The sequence below is a fragment of the Anomaloglossus baeobatrachus genome, chromosome 5, assembly GCF_048569485.1.
Source record: "Anomaloglossus baeobatrachus isolate aAnoBae1 chromosome 5, aAnoBae1.hap1, whole genome shotgun sequence".
In the NCBI taxonomy this organism is placed as follows: Eukaryota; Metazoa; Chordata; class Amphibia; order Anura; family Aromobatidae; genus Anomaloglossus; species Anomaloglossus baeobatrachus.
The window spans coordinates 593,358,729-593,373,543 of record NC_134357.1 but is presented as its reverse complement, the minus strand read 5'-3'; the positions used below and the strand labels follow the sequence as shown (position 1 = coordinate 593,373,543).

Genomic DNA, 14,815 nt, shown 5'->3' with positions numbered 1-14,815 from the left:
GTATTATAGTATTTATATTCTTGTACATAGGGGCAGTATTATAGTAGTTATATTCTTGTACATAGGGGGCAGTATTATAGTAGTTATATTCTTGTATATAGGGGCAGTATTATAGTAGTTATATTCTTGTACATAGGGGCAGTATTATAGTAGTTATATTCTTGTATATAGGGGGCAGTATTATAGTAGTTATATTCTTGTACATAGGGGCAGTATTATAGTAGTTATATTCTTGTATATAGGGAGCAGTATTATAGTAGTTATATTCTTGTATATAGGGGGCAGTATTATAGTAGTTATATTCTTGTTTATAGGGGCAGTATTATAGTAGTTATATTCTTGTATATAGGGGCAGTATTATAGTAGTTATATTCCTGTACATAGGAGCTGTATTATAGTAGTTATATTCTTGTACATAGGGGCAGTATGATAGTAGTTATATTCTTCTATATAGGGGGCAGTATTATAGTAGTTATATTATTGTATATAGGGAGCAGTATTATAGTAGTTATATTCTTGTATATAGGGGCAGTATTATAGTAGTTATATTCCTGTACATAGGAGCTGTATTATAGTAGTTTATATGCTTGTACATAAGGGCAGTATTTTAGCAGGTATACTATTGTATGTATATGTGTGTATGTATCATATATATCTCAATCCTCTCACTATATAGCTCATTATATAAATCAGTCCCCCAGTATATAGTACATTATTTTTATGTGTATATAATATATAGATATTTTTTATAGCTTTTTTTTATAGCTCATTATATATATTAGTCTCTCAGTATATAGGTTATTATACATATCAGTCCCTCGGTATACAGCTTATATTATATATATATATATATATATATCAGTCCACTCAGTATATAGCACATTATATCAGTAATCAAAGTATACGGCACATTTTATATATATATCCGTCCCTCATTATACGGCACATTTTATATATATATCCGTCCCTCAGTATACGGCACATTTTATATATATATATATATCCGTCCCTCAGTATACGGCACATTTTATATATATATCCGTCCCTCAGTATACGGCACATTTTATATATATATCCGTCCTTCAGTATACGGCACATTTTATATATATATCCGTCCCTCAGTATACGGCACATTTTATATATATATATCCGTCCCTCAGTATACGGCACATTTTATATATATATCCGTCCCTCAGTATACGGCACATTTTATATATATATCCGTCCCTCAGTATACGGCACATTTTATATATATATCCGTCCTTCAGTATACGGCACATTTTATATATATATCCGTCCCTCAGTATACGGCACATTTTATATATATATATCCGTCCCTCAGTATACGGCACATTTTATATATATTTTCGTTCCTCAGTATACGGCACATTTTATATATATATATCCGTCCCTCAGTATACGGCACATTTTATATATATATCCGTCCCTCAGTATACGGCACATTTTATATATATATATCCGTCCCTCAGTATACGGCACATTTTATATATATATATCCGTCCCTCAGTATACGGCACATTTTATATATATATCCGTCCCTCAGTATACGGCACATTTTATATATATATCCGTCCCTCAGTATACGGCACATTTTATATATATATCCGTCCCTCAGTATACGGCACATTTTATATATATATCCGTCCCTCAGTATACGGCACATTTTATATATATATCCGTCCCTCAGTATACGGCACATTTTATATATATATCCGTCCCTCAGTATACGGCACATTTTATATATATATCCGTCCCTCAGTATACGGCACATTTTATATATATATATCCGTCCCTCAGTATACGGCACATTTTATATATATATCCGTCCCTCAGTATACGGCACATTTTATATATATATCTGTCCCTCAGTATACGGCACATTTTATATATATATATCCGTCCCTCAGTATACGGCACATTTTATATATATATATCCGTCCCTCAGTATACGGCACATTTTATATATATATTCGTTTCTCAGTATACGGCACATTTTATATATATATCCGTCCCTCAGTATACGGCACATTTTATATATATATCCGTCCCTCAGTATACGGCACATTTTATATATATATATCCGTCCCTCAGTATACGGCACATTTTATATATATATCCGTCCCTCAGTATACGGCACATTTTATATATATATCCGTCCCTCAGTATACGGCACATTTTATATATATATCCGTCCCTCAGTATACGGCACATTATACACACAGCGGTCCCTCAGACACTCGCCTCGCTGTTATATCGTTCTGTCTCCTGTAGTAACCAGAGTGTGGCTTGCAGCGTTGAAGCTTCTGAGGTAAAGTGAAAGCTGCGCTGTGATTGGTCGCTGTGGACACCAGACCCTGATGAAGTGTAACCATAATCTATCTGTTCTTTATATAATGTCCACTCGCTATATAGTGATCATCGTGCGCTTCTGTCCCCAGCCGAGATATGGCCGGTGTGTGCAGCGCTGTGTTCTTCAATAAAATGGCCCCAGATTCAGCGCATGCGCATACTGCCAACTCCAGCGCCATTTTGCTGAAGACACTGTGAATATCAGTCACCAGATTGTATCAGATGATATTCACAGACACTGTGTCTTCAATAACATGGCTCTGGAGTTGGCGGTCTGCGCATGCGCTGAATCCGGAGCCATTTTGTTGAAGAATTCAACAACAATGAGAACATAGTGCTGCACACAAAGCGGCCATAGGGAAGATGGCGGCCATAGGGAAGATGGCGGCCATAGGGAAGATGGCGGCCATAGGGAAGATGGCGGAGACCAAAGCGTGAAATGTAAAGAAAGGGGAGGAATAGATAGTCACAAAGTGCAGCTCTGATGCTGAATCACCGACAACCGGCCGTAGAGCGTCTCCATAGCCAGTATTGGGGATATTCCTGTATATGGCGGTGCTTTTATCCACCAATCTCTCCTCGTGTCCTGCAGGCGGACAGGAAGGATCCGCAGGGGAACAGCTCCGTCACCGGATTTGAAGAACTCCTCCAGAAACAGCTGAAAGGAAAACAAATGCAGAAGGAGATGGCAGAATTCATCCGTGAACGGTAATCCGCGCCGCCGCCCCGATACTCACTACCCCCCACACCGCCTCCCCCGATACTCACTCACTCTCCCTCGCGCCGCTACCCCGATACTCGCTGCCCTCCGCACCGCTGTCCCTGATACTCCCTCGCGCCGCCACCCCCGATACTCACTCCACCGCCGCCCCCGATATTCCCTCACACCGCCGCCCCCGATACTCCCTCTCCCTCGCGCCGCCGCCCCCAATACTCGCTGCCCCCCCGCTCCGCCGCCACCCCCCCGCGCCGCCGCCCCCGATACTCACTCTCCCTCGTGCTGCCGCCCCCGATACTCGCTGCCCTCCGCACCGCCGCCCCCGATATTCCCTCTCCCTCACGCCGCCGCCCCCGATACTCCCTCTCCCTCGCACTGCCGCCCCCGATACTCACACTCCCTCGCGCAGCCACCCCAATACTCGCTGCCCCCCCGCTCCGCCGCCACCCCCCGCGCCGCCGCCCCCGATACTCACTCTCCCTCGTGCTGCCGCCCCCGATACTCGCTGCCCTCCGCACCGCCGCCCCCGATATTCCCTCTCCCTCACGCCGCCGCCCCCGATACTCCCTCTCCCTCGCACTGCCGCCCCCGATACTCACACTCCCTCGCGCAGCCACCCCAATACTCGCTGCCCCCCCGCTCCGCCGCCACCCCCCGCGCCGCCGCCCCCGATACTCACTCTCCCTCGTGCTGCCGCCCCCGATACTCGCTGCCCTCCGCACCGCCGCCCCCGATACTCACTCTCCCTCGCGCCGGCGCCCCTGATACTCGCTGCCCTCTACACCGCCACCCCCGATATTCCCTCTCCCTCACGCCGCCGCCCCCGATACTCCCTCTCCCTCGCACTGCCGCCCCCGATACTCACACTCCCTCGCGCAGCCACCCCAATACTCGCTGCCCCGCGTGCCGCCGCCCCCAATACTCACTCTCCCTCGCGCCGCCACCCCCCAATACTCGCTGCCTCCCCGCTCCGCCGCCACCCCCCCGCGCCGCCGCCCCCGATATTCACTCTCCCTCGTGCCGCCGCCCCGATACTCGCTGCCCTCCGCACCGCCGCCCCCGATACTCACTCTCCCTCGCGCCGGCGCCCCTGATACTCACTGCCCTCTACACCGCCGCCCCCGATACTCCCTCTCCCTCGCGCCGCCACCCCCGATACTCGCGGCCCCCGCTCCCCCAGGCGCTAACCTACTTCTCTCACTATGTGATTCTGTTGTTTCCCGGTGAATGATATTGGTGAATATTAATCCGGTGTCGGGGGAGCAGGAGGCTTCTGACGTCTTTTGGATTTTATTTTTGGGCTTTTACTTTTTCCCTATATTGTAACGTGAAATGTAACTGTCCCGTTCATGTATCTGATATTAGATTGTGCTTTATGATATGGGGAGGAGTCAAATCTAAGCAGGGGTGGGGCTCCCATTTGGGGGTGGGGCTTCCATTTTCACTTTGTCCAATAAGAACAGTCTGGACTTTCATAAATTTCGGATAAATCTCCGAAATCCATCCCGGGTCAGTGTTGACCCCTCGCTCCTGACCACTGCATAATAGCACCCCCTGTCGTGTGCTTCACATTAACCCTTGCGCTCGGCCTGAGCCCCACACAATCTGGAATACTTTCCTTTATCGCTTTTGTACTTTTCAGGATGAAGATCGAAGAGGAATACGCAAAAAACTTGGCAAAACTTTCCCAGAATTCTCTGGCGTTCCAGGAGGAAGGGTGAGTGCATGTTATCAGGATCTAGGGAGGATAAATAAGGAGAACGGGGCTGTATATAAGGGGTGGGGTCTCATTTCTCAGTGATGTCATCACCGGGGGCGGGGCTATATAAGGGGTGTGATCTCATGTCTGTGATGTCATCACTGGGGGCGGGGCTGCATATACAGAATGTGGTGTGGATCAGCCGCCCTTAGCGCTCGTCCTTCCTGTATCTGTTGTCCTGCGCTGCCCTCTAGTGGCCACCCTCTGTGATTACAGCGCCATTCATTCCTCCGCAGCCTCTCGTGCGGATCAGCCGCGTGTTGTGTCGCTACATAATTCCTTTGTTAGACGCTGTGAATAATTCCTTTCAGCAGAACAGGGGATCAGAGGAGATAAATGCGGCCCCCCGGGAATTACCCCGGGACACGGTGCGAGCGAGACTGTCTGATTATGTAGGAACAATGGCGACTACAAGGAATAATTAACTCATGACGCCCCAGATCTGCGGATTTATCCAGTTCTCCATTGTTTTTCAATGACGAGCTGCAAATAATTTACAGGGGAAAAACAATAAATACAATTCACCCCCAAAAGACATTCCTCCACCGGGAGCCTCATCATTGGCAATTCTTGGGGTCAAGTATATCATCATGTAGTGTGATCGAGTAACATCCCCGGTGTCCGTCGGTCAACCGAATAACGTCCCTGGTGTCCGGCGATCGAATATCGTCCCTGGTGTCCGGCGATCGAATATCGTCCCTGGTGTCCGGCGATCGAATATCGTCCCTGGTGTCCGGCGATCGAATAACGTCCCTGGTGTCCGGCGATCGAATAACGTCCCTGGTGTCCGCTGATCGAATAACGTCCCTGGTGTCCGCTGATCGAATAACGTCCCTGGTGTCCGGTGATCGAATAACGTCCCTGGTGTCCGGCGATCAAATAACGTCCCTGGTGTCCGGTGATCGAATCTAACAACATCCCTGATGTCTAGTGATCTAATATCCCTGGTGTCCAGTGGGCCAATGTAATTCTATTCCTGGTGTCTAGTGGCGTTCTACTATCCCTTATCTACTAATATCCATGGTGTCCAAAGGGAGAGAAGAGTGAAACTCTGTGTCGAGGGGAGGGGGAGATGGTGACCCCTGATAAAACATTCTGCTGGCTCCCATTATGTCCCTACATAGGGTCTGCACCTATGCGTCAAGCAGGATACCTGGCCCTGGCTGACCCTGAACGTTTCTTCAGATAGTTACAAGCCAACTGCTTGCAATCAGGGCCGTATATAAACTAAAGGCCCCGTCACACACAGAGATAAATCTTTGGCAGATCTGTGGTTGCAGTGAAATCATGGACATATTGTTCCATTTGTACACAGCCACAAACCTGGCACTGATTGTCCACAATTTCACTGCAACCACAGATCTGCCGCAGATTTATCTCTGTGTGTGACAGGGCCTTTACTCTATCACCAACAACAAACCACGGGGAAATGCAGGTATATAAAGACACAGAGAGTGAGGGTTAATGATTAACAGCTGAAAGAAAAGATCTCTGCAGGGTCCTAAAGGGGAAAGCGTAAACCCATGTTACCAGGGCTCGTATAGACACATCTCGCGCTTGTTGAAACTCTCCGGTTCTTGTCACTTGGGTCTGGACTTATCGCGGTCTCGTCCATAATTCAGCAGTATGGCGGGCTCTAACCACTTAATGTGTTAATGGCTGCGATTACTACTCAACCACCGGTGATACTCCCGGGATACAATGTAACTCACGTGATGTTTCTTAAAGGGACGTTTCCCTTGTTACCCAGAGGCATGAACTCATGTAACGCAAAGTAATGGTCTCTTGTTGGCAGGACCCTCGGGGAAGCGTGGGCCCAAGTCAAGAAAAGTCTCGCCGACGAGGCCGAAGTTCATCTCAAATTTTCCTCAAAGGTAAAGATATATTTGTAAAACTTCTCGAGGTGTGCGGTGGCTCCTGCGGGAGCGACGGCGCAGTCACTGGCAGGAGTGAATCTACCGGACATCTCCTCGTTACCTCCACAGTTACAAAGTGAAGTGGAGAAGCCGCTGCTGAACTTCAGAGAGAACTTCAAGAAGGACATGAAAAAGTACGACCACCACATGGCGGACCTCCGAAAGCAGCTCGCCAGCCGCTACGCCTCCGTGGAGAAGGTGAGCGCCACTAACGAGGAATACGTCCACATTGTGCCAAGTATAGAGAAGAACTCCGCCCGCGAGAGATACATATTACATCATATGAGTGATGTCATCACCAGGGGGCGGGGCGGACAACTCACACAGAATATCCAGGCCGATTGTCAGCAGTTGCAGATGATGGAATATTCTCCGTATTTTCTCCCTCCCTGTATTTCCTTCCAGGCCCGGAAAGCTTTGGCCGAGAGACAGAAAGATCTAGAAGTGAAGACGCAGCAACTGGAAATAAAACTGAGCAACAAGACTGAGGAAGACATTAAGAAAGCGCGGAGGAAGTCGACACAGGCGGGTGAGTGGCTCGTACCGTATAACCTATCGGGAGGGTGATGGGGTAAAGGTGGATCCATGGGACCAAGAGGCTTTGGGTCACCACTGAGCCACTGTCACCTCCTATTGATCGGTGTCCAAACTATGACTGGTATATAATTATACCAATGTCCCTGCCACATATTGGGGTCTTCATTGTATACCCCCTGGGCTGTAAAGCTGTGCCGTTTGCTGGTGCCTCTTCATTTACATCTTTCCTCCTCTCAGCTTGCGCCTCTTCCCTCCCTTCCTCTCGGCTTTCGCATCTTCCCATCTATTTCCCTTCCATTTCAACGGCACTTGTTCTCTCCCCTCCTCTTGGCCAGGGCCTCTTCCCTACTGGCTGGCGTCTCTTCCCTTCCCTCTTCATGGTCGGCACCTTTCCTCTCGGATGACGCCTCTTCAGTCTTCCTTCCTCTCAGCCGGCGCCTCTTCCCTTCCCACCTCTCGGCCGGCGCCTATTTCCTCTCTCGGATGGCGCGTCTTCCCTTCCGTTTCCCTTTCTTTTGAATAGTACCTGTTCTCCCCCATCCTCTGGCCAGCACTTCTTCTTTCGCTTCCTCTCAGCTGCCTCTTGTTCCCTTCCATCCTCTTAGCCAGGGCCCCTTCCCTCCCGTCTTCCTTCCCGGCCAGCGTCTCTTCTCCCCCATCCTCTCTCGGTTGGCACTTCTCCCCCCCCCCCCCCCCCCCACAGCTTGTCGGGCACCTCTTCTCTCCCCCTCCTTATCTTTCCTCTTACAGATAGCGCCTCTTCTGTCTTGCCTCCTCCCGGCAAGTGCCTCTTCCCTTCCTTCCTCTCGGCTGATACTGCTTTCCTCTCTTGGATGGCGCTTCTTCCCTTCCCTCCTGCCTCCGCTTGCCCGGAGCCTCTTGTCTTCCCTCCTCTCGGCCAGCGCCCCTTGCCTTCTCTCCTCTCGGCCGGCGCCACTTGCCTTCTCTGCTCTCGGCCGGCGCCACTTGCCTTCTCTCCTCTCGGCCGGCACCCCTTGCCTTCCCTCCTCTCGGCTGGCGTCCCTTGCCTTCCCTCCTCTCGGCCGGCGCCTTTTACCTTTCCTCCTCTTGGATGGCACCCCTTGCCCTTCCCTCCTCTCGGCCGGCATCCCTTGCCTTCTGTCCTCTCGGCCAGCATCCCTTGCCTTCTGTCCTCTCTGCCGGCGTCCCTTGCCTTCTGTCCTCTCAGCCGGCGCCTCTTCCCTTCCCTGCTCTCGGCCGGCGCCTCTTCCCTTCCCTCCTCTCGGCCGGCGCCTCTTCCCTTCCCTCCTCTCGGCCGGCGCCTCTTCCCTTCCCTCCTCTCGGCCGGCGCCTCTTCCCTTCCCTCCTCTCGGCCGGCGCCTCTTCCCTTCCCTCCTCTCGGCCGGCGCCTCTTCCCTTCCCTCCTCTCGGCCGGCGCCTCTTCCCTTCCCTCCTCTCGGCTGGCGCCTCTTCCCTTCCCTCCTCTCGACTGGCGCCTCTTCCCTTCCCTCCTCTCGACTGGCGCCTCTTCCCTTCCCTCCTCTCGACTGGCGCCTCTTCCCTTCTCTCCTCTCGGCTGGTGCCTCTTCCCTCCTCTCGGCTGGTGCCTCTTCCCTTCCCTCCTCTCGGCTGGTGCCTCTTCCCTTCCCTCCTCTCGGCTGGTGCTTCTTCCCTTCCCTCCTCTCGGCTGGTGCTTCTTCCCTTCCCTCCTCTCGGCTGGTGCTTCTTCCCTTCCCTCCTCTCGGCTGGTGCCTCTTCCCTTCCCTCCTCTCGGCTGGGGCCTCTTCCCTTCCCTCCTCTCGGCTGGTGCCTCTTTCCTTCCCCCTTCCCTCCTCTCGGCTGGTGCCTCTTTCCTTCCCCCTTCCCTCCTCTCGGCTGGTGCTTCTTCCCTTCCCTCCTCTCGGCTGGTGCTTCTTCCCTTCCCTCCTCTCGGCTGGGGCCTCTTCCCTTCCCTCCTCTCGGCTGGTGCTTCTTCCCTTCCCTCCTCTCGGCTGGGGCCTCTTCCCTTCCCTCCTCTCGGCTGGTGCTTCTTCCCTTCCCTCCTCTCGGCTGGTGCTTCTTCCCTTCCCTCCTCTCGGCTGGTGCCTCTTCCCTTCCCTCCTCTCGGCTGGTGCTTCTTCCCTTCCCTCCTCTCGGCTGGTGCTTCTTCCCTTCCCTCCTCTCGGCTGGTGCCTCTTCCCTTCCCTCCTCTCGGCTGGTGCCTCTTCCCTTCCCTCCTCTCGGCTGGTGCTTCTTCCCTTCCCTCCTCTCGGCTGGTGCTTCTTCCCTTCCCTCCTCTCGGCTGGTGCTTCTTCCCTTCCCTCCTCTCGGCTGGTGCTTCTTCCCTTCCCTCCTCTCGGCTGGTGCTTCTTCCCTTCCCTCCTCTCGGCCGGCGTCTCTTGCCTTCCGTCCTCTCGACCGGCGTCCCTTGCCTTCCCTCCTCTCGGCTGGTGCTTCTTCCCTTCCCTCCTCTCGGCCGGCGTCTCTTGCCTTCCGTCCTCTCGGCCGGCGTCCCTTGCCTTCCCTCCTCTCGGCTGGTGCTTCTTCCCTTCCCTCCTCTCGGCTGGTGCCTCTTCCCTTCCCTCCTCTCGGCTGGTGCCTCTTCCCTTCCCTCCTCTCGGCTGGTGCCTCTTCCCTCCTCTCGGCTGGTGCCTCTTCCCTTTCCCTATGTCACCCCTCCACCGCAGATCTATACTTTATACATCTCCTCGCTGTCTTCGCTCGCTTTCTCTCTTGACATTAAGTCGATATGTAATTCTGTGATTCCTCAGCTCGCGGTGATGGTAACTAATCTTATATCTCCAGCTCAGCGCGGCGGCCGCTCACTTACTGAACTATGTCCTCGCTTTGTCTGCGCTCTTAAAACCTCTCCCGGGTCTGTCGGGGATGATCAGTCACCATCAATCACATCTGACCAGTATTCTACATTATCACCTCCAACATCCATTATCATCATCATCCTACATGATCACTATTCAGCACTGATCGATGGCGATTAAAGGGGCGGGACACTACAGGATGACCCCTTATTAACGGCCCCAGGGTGATGGATATATAACAATAAACCCTCATCCTCTCTACCCGGACTTGCGCAGCTCCTCCGCACTCATTCATGTTCCCCCGCTGGTCACCTAACAGATGGATGATGATTGTGATGATGAATGATGATGAAGACTGGATGTTAGATGATGAGTGCATAGTGATTTTCCCGATCCATGTCCTGAAATGTTAGCACTTGTCGCCATCTAGTGGCCATGTGAGGAATCGTGTATATATGTAACGGTTCCAATCACTCGGCCCTACACAATCGTATTTCTTGTGTAATTGCACGATTCGTCGAGCCCACATGAATTTTTGAGGACCGTCTTCCTCACATCTCCCCCTCTATCGTCTTCCTGCAGGCGACGACCTGATGAGATGCGTGGACCTCTACAACCAAGCACAATCCAAGTGGTTTGAAGAGATGGTGACCACCACCTTGGTAAGTGGCTGGTCACTGGTGGAGAATCTTCTAAGACCTCAGCTCCCTCTTACTTCACCATAAATGTTCCTCCGGAGGGAGCTCACATTTGAGTAATGTCGGGTCTTCCAGGATGGGCAGTCTCTCACCTGGTCTTCTACCCTTTAGGAACTGGAGAGACTTGAGGTTGAGCGGGTGGAGATGATCCGTCAGCACCTCTGTCAGTACACGCAGCTACGGCACGAAACGGACATGTTCAACCAAAGCGTAAGTACCAGATTCTTCTCACCGCACCTTACACCATCCCAAAATTACTGGGTAACCTCCATGTTTGATCCCTCCCTGCAGACGGTGGAACCCGTGGACCAGCTGCTCCAGAAGGTCGATCCTGCCAAAGACAGGGAATTGTGGGTGAAGGAGCACAAGACGGGTGACATCCGGCCCATCAACCTGGACATATAGACTGTTTTTGACATATTTTTGGATCCTGGGATCGGAGAGTTCATTTTACGGCTGCTGCCCGGATATTGTACATTGCTGTAATATATACAAGGTCATTCCTTGCCGAGTTACCAAATCATTATTTTTGGAATAGGGGACACTGGGATTTGTTTGTCTCTGGGTCCGTGCACTGACTGGCTTCACGGGCTGTGTCTCGCATGGCGCCAACCAGCTTAGCTTCTTGGGAACTTTCTAAAGCTTGTGCCACACTGGATGATGCCGAATAAACGCCACGTAAAAATAACAAACCCTAAGCCTAACCCCAAAGTAAAAAATGTTAGAGAGTCCACCCCTTTATGACTTATTATGGTTGCCCTAAACTAGTAATGGTACCCAGGTTGTGTCCTCCTCACCCAAGAGGTCTTTGTTTTGGAAGCATTCTTAGTTAGAAATCAACTAGGTCCCCCCCAGTTAAACATGACCCAAGGCACACCGTGTTTTAGACCCAACTCAACCAAGAAGACGACCACCAATGGTCCTCCCTTGTTCAGAAATGTCGCCATTCTCATGTTAATTTTTCTGGAAACCTAATGGGAGATGATTGTTCTTGTATCATTCTTAAGTTCCAGTTCTAAACCTCTGCTTTTGTTCCACAAGGTCTACCTAATGAGGAGAGGCCCGAATGTGGTCCAAATTGTGGTCACTTAAGGCCAACCATTTGAACTTCAAACCCCTTAGGCCACTTTGGTAGATACTCAAAAATGTTAGAGGGAAAATGAAAATTACCAAAATTATGGAGCGTCCAGCCCCTTAGGGCATTTGATTGTTGCCTTAAAATAACAATGGCACCAAGGTCTTGTCCCCCTCATTAGTAGAAATCGGCTTTGACCTTGAAGCCCCTTTATTTCAACATGACCCTTGGCATGTACAAGTTTAGCTCTACATTGTAGAGAAGACCCAACTCAACCACGAAGATGACCACCCATGAGGTCCTTCTCTTTTTGTAATTATCACATTAGTTGTGTACATTTTTGACCTTGAGGTGCCTGGAAGCCCACCTGGGAAACCGTTGACCAATTGTTCTTATATGAATCATGACATCCACTTTTTTTAGCCCCTGGCTTTGTTCTACAAGCATAAAGTGGTCCACATACGGTACCCAACAAGAAGACAACAAAGTCCTAAAATCCTGCCATACAAAAGTATGGAAAAATGAAACTTCAAACCGCTTAGGCCACCTAGAACCCCACTTGGTAGATACTCAAACTTATACCAAAATTGAAAAATTATGGATTACCAAATTTTTAAGTTCCTGCAGGTGCCACCACCAAGTGTCATTGGTAGATAAAGCAAAGCTGCGAAAGTGACTCTTTTTCCCCTTTTCGAAGTAGTTGAGATACACGAGTGCTATATCTTGAAGGAACCCATAGCCTAAAGGAGCCCCATCCATTATTTTTCAATTTTGGTACATTTTTAAGTTCCTATAGATGCCACCACCAAGTCATGAGTAGATAAAGCAAAGCCCCCAAAGTGACCTTTTGCCCCTTTTCGAAATAGTTTATCTATATGAGCCCCATAGGCTGAAGGAGACCCATAGGCTTAAGGAGCCTCATAGGCTTAAGGAGCCTCATAGCCTGAAGGAGCCTCATAGCCTGAAGGAGCCTCATAGCCTGAAGGAGCCCCATAGCCTGAAGGAGCCCCATAGCCTGAAGGAGCCCCATAGCCTGAAGGAGCCTCATAGCCTAAAGGAGCCTCATAGCCTGAAGGAGCCTCATAGCCTGAAGGAGCCTCATAGCCTGAAGGAGCCTCATAGCCTGAAGGAGCCTCATAGCCTGAAGGAGCCTCATAGCCTGAAGGAGCCCCATAGCCTGAAGGAGCCCCATAGCCTGAAGGAGCCTCATAGCCTAAAGGAGCCTCATAGCCTGAAGGAGCCTCATAGCCTGAAGGAGCCCCATACTCTGAAGGAGCCCCATAGCCTGAAGGAGCCCCATAGCCTGAAGGAGCCTCGTGCTCAGAACCATGATGCTTTGTTCTGGAGGACAGAAAAATGACAACCATAGAGCCTGAAGCACAATAATCATTTCGAATCGGGGTATTTTTGTGGATGTTTTTCAATTTTTTCAAAGACGAGATGGATCATGATCAGGTGTCTTCCATTTTTCCCTTTAGACATTCCCAGTCCGGTTGTGCCGAGCGTCTGTCATGCTGTTTTGCCTGTTCCTCTACCAGATTCAGCGCCACCTAGTGATCTCTATTACTACGAAAAAAGTAACATTTTTGTAAAAAAATTTCCGCAGATTGCCAGATTTTCCCCGATTTCCCCATCGATCCATCTGGTTAATGTTATTTCCCTTCCTCGTGTATATGGTCGGTTCCTGTGTAAATTCTCGCCCCTCCTCCTCCCTGTATTATAGCCGCCGACACCCGCTCCTTCGCACCAGCGTAACGCCCGCTCTCCTCCCGCTCTCCTCCCGCTCCCCGCCCGCTGCCCTCCCGTCCCGCCACCTTTTTGTACAGATATATTGTAAAAGACAAAAAAAACTTTACAGAGTCTATAAAACTAATTTAATGGGATGAAGCGGAGAATCGCGTCCGATGTTTCATGTTTGTGTAAAGTTGTGACCTCATTATACGGAGACAAAAAATATATAAAAAAACGAAACAGCCGGAAAAGTGACTGATGGAGATTCCCGCTGTGTATCCAGAGCGCTAATAAATCATCTATATACCCAGATACTGCGCAGTGCTGTCATTTATCATTCACTGGTACTGCGCAGTGTATATATACCGATACTGAGGATTACACCCAGTATACAGGACAGGAGAAGAGGTACTGTGCAGTGTATATATACAGAATAATACAGACACTGAGGATTACACCCAGTATACAGGACAGGAGAAGTGGCACTGTGCAGTGTATATATACAGAATAATACAGACACTGAGGATTACACCCAGTATACAGGACAGGAGGAGTGGTACTGTGCAGTGTATATATACAGGATAATGCAGGTACTGAGGATTACACCCGGTATACAGGACAGGAGAAGTGGTACTGTGCAGTGTATATATACAGAATAATACAGATACTGAGGATTACACCCAGTATACAGGACAGGAGAAGTGGCACTGTGCAGTGTATATATACAGAATAATACAGATACTGAGGATTACACCCAGTATACAGGACAGGAGAAGTGGTACTGTGCAGTGTATATATACAGAATAATACAGATACTGAGGATTACACCCAGTATACAGGACAGGAGAAGTGGTACTGTGCAGTGTATATATACAGAATAATACAGATACTGAGGATTACACCCAGTATACAGGACAGGAGAAGTGGTACTGTGCAGTGTATATATACAGAATAATACAGATACTGAGGATTACTCCCAGTATACAGGACAGGAGAAGTGGTACTGTGCAGTGTATATATACAGAATAATACAGATACTGAGGATTATACCCAGTATACAGGACAGGAGAAGTGGTACTGTGCAGTGTATATATACAGAATAATACAGATACTGAGGATTACACCCAGTATACAGGACAGGAGAAGTGGTACTGTGCAGTGTATATATACAGAATAATACAGATACTGAGGATTACACCCAGTATACAGGACAGGAGAAGTGGTACTGTGCAGTGTATATGTACAGAATAAT

General features: G+C 49.7%; 1 protein-coding gene across 1 annotated transcript in view; it reads left to right on the top strand.

The window, feature by feature from the left end:
- GAS7 (growth arrest specific 7) overlaps positions 1–13,875 on the top strand; it is a 156,914-nt gene extending 143,039 nt beyond the window's left edge. Inside the window, 8 exon segments of the mRNA XM_075351487.1 lie at positions 2,963–3,078; positions 4,731–4,805; positions 6,643–6,721; positions 6,833–6,961; positions 7,169–7,292; positions 10,642–10,721; positions 10,869–10,967; positions 11,049–13,875. Of these exon segments, the coding sequence (XP_075207602.1) occupies positions 2,963–3,078; positions 4,731–4,805; positions 6,643–6,721; positions 6,833–6,961; positions 7,169–7,292; positions 10,642–10,721; positions 10,869–10,967; positions 11,049–11,162 (816 nt within the window). The 3' untranslated portion in view covers positions 11,163–13,875.
- Positions 13,876–14,815: the final 940 nt, after the last annotated feature.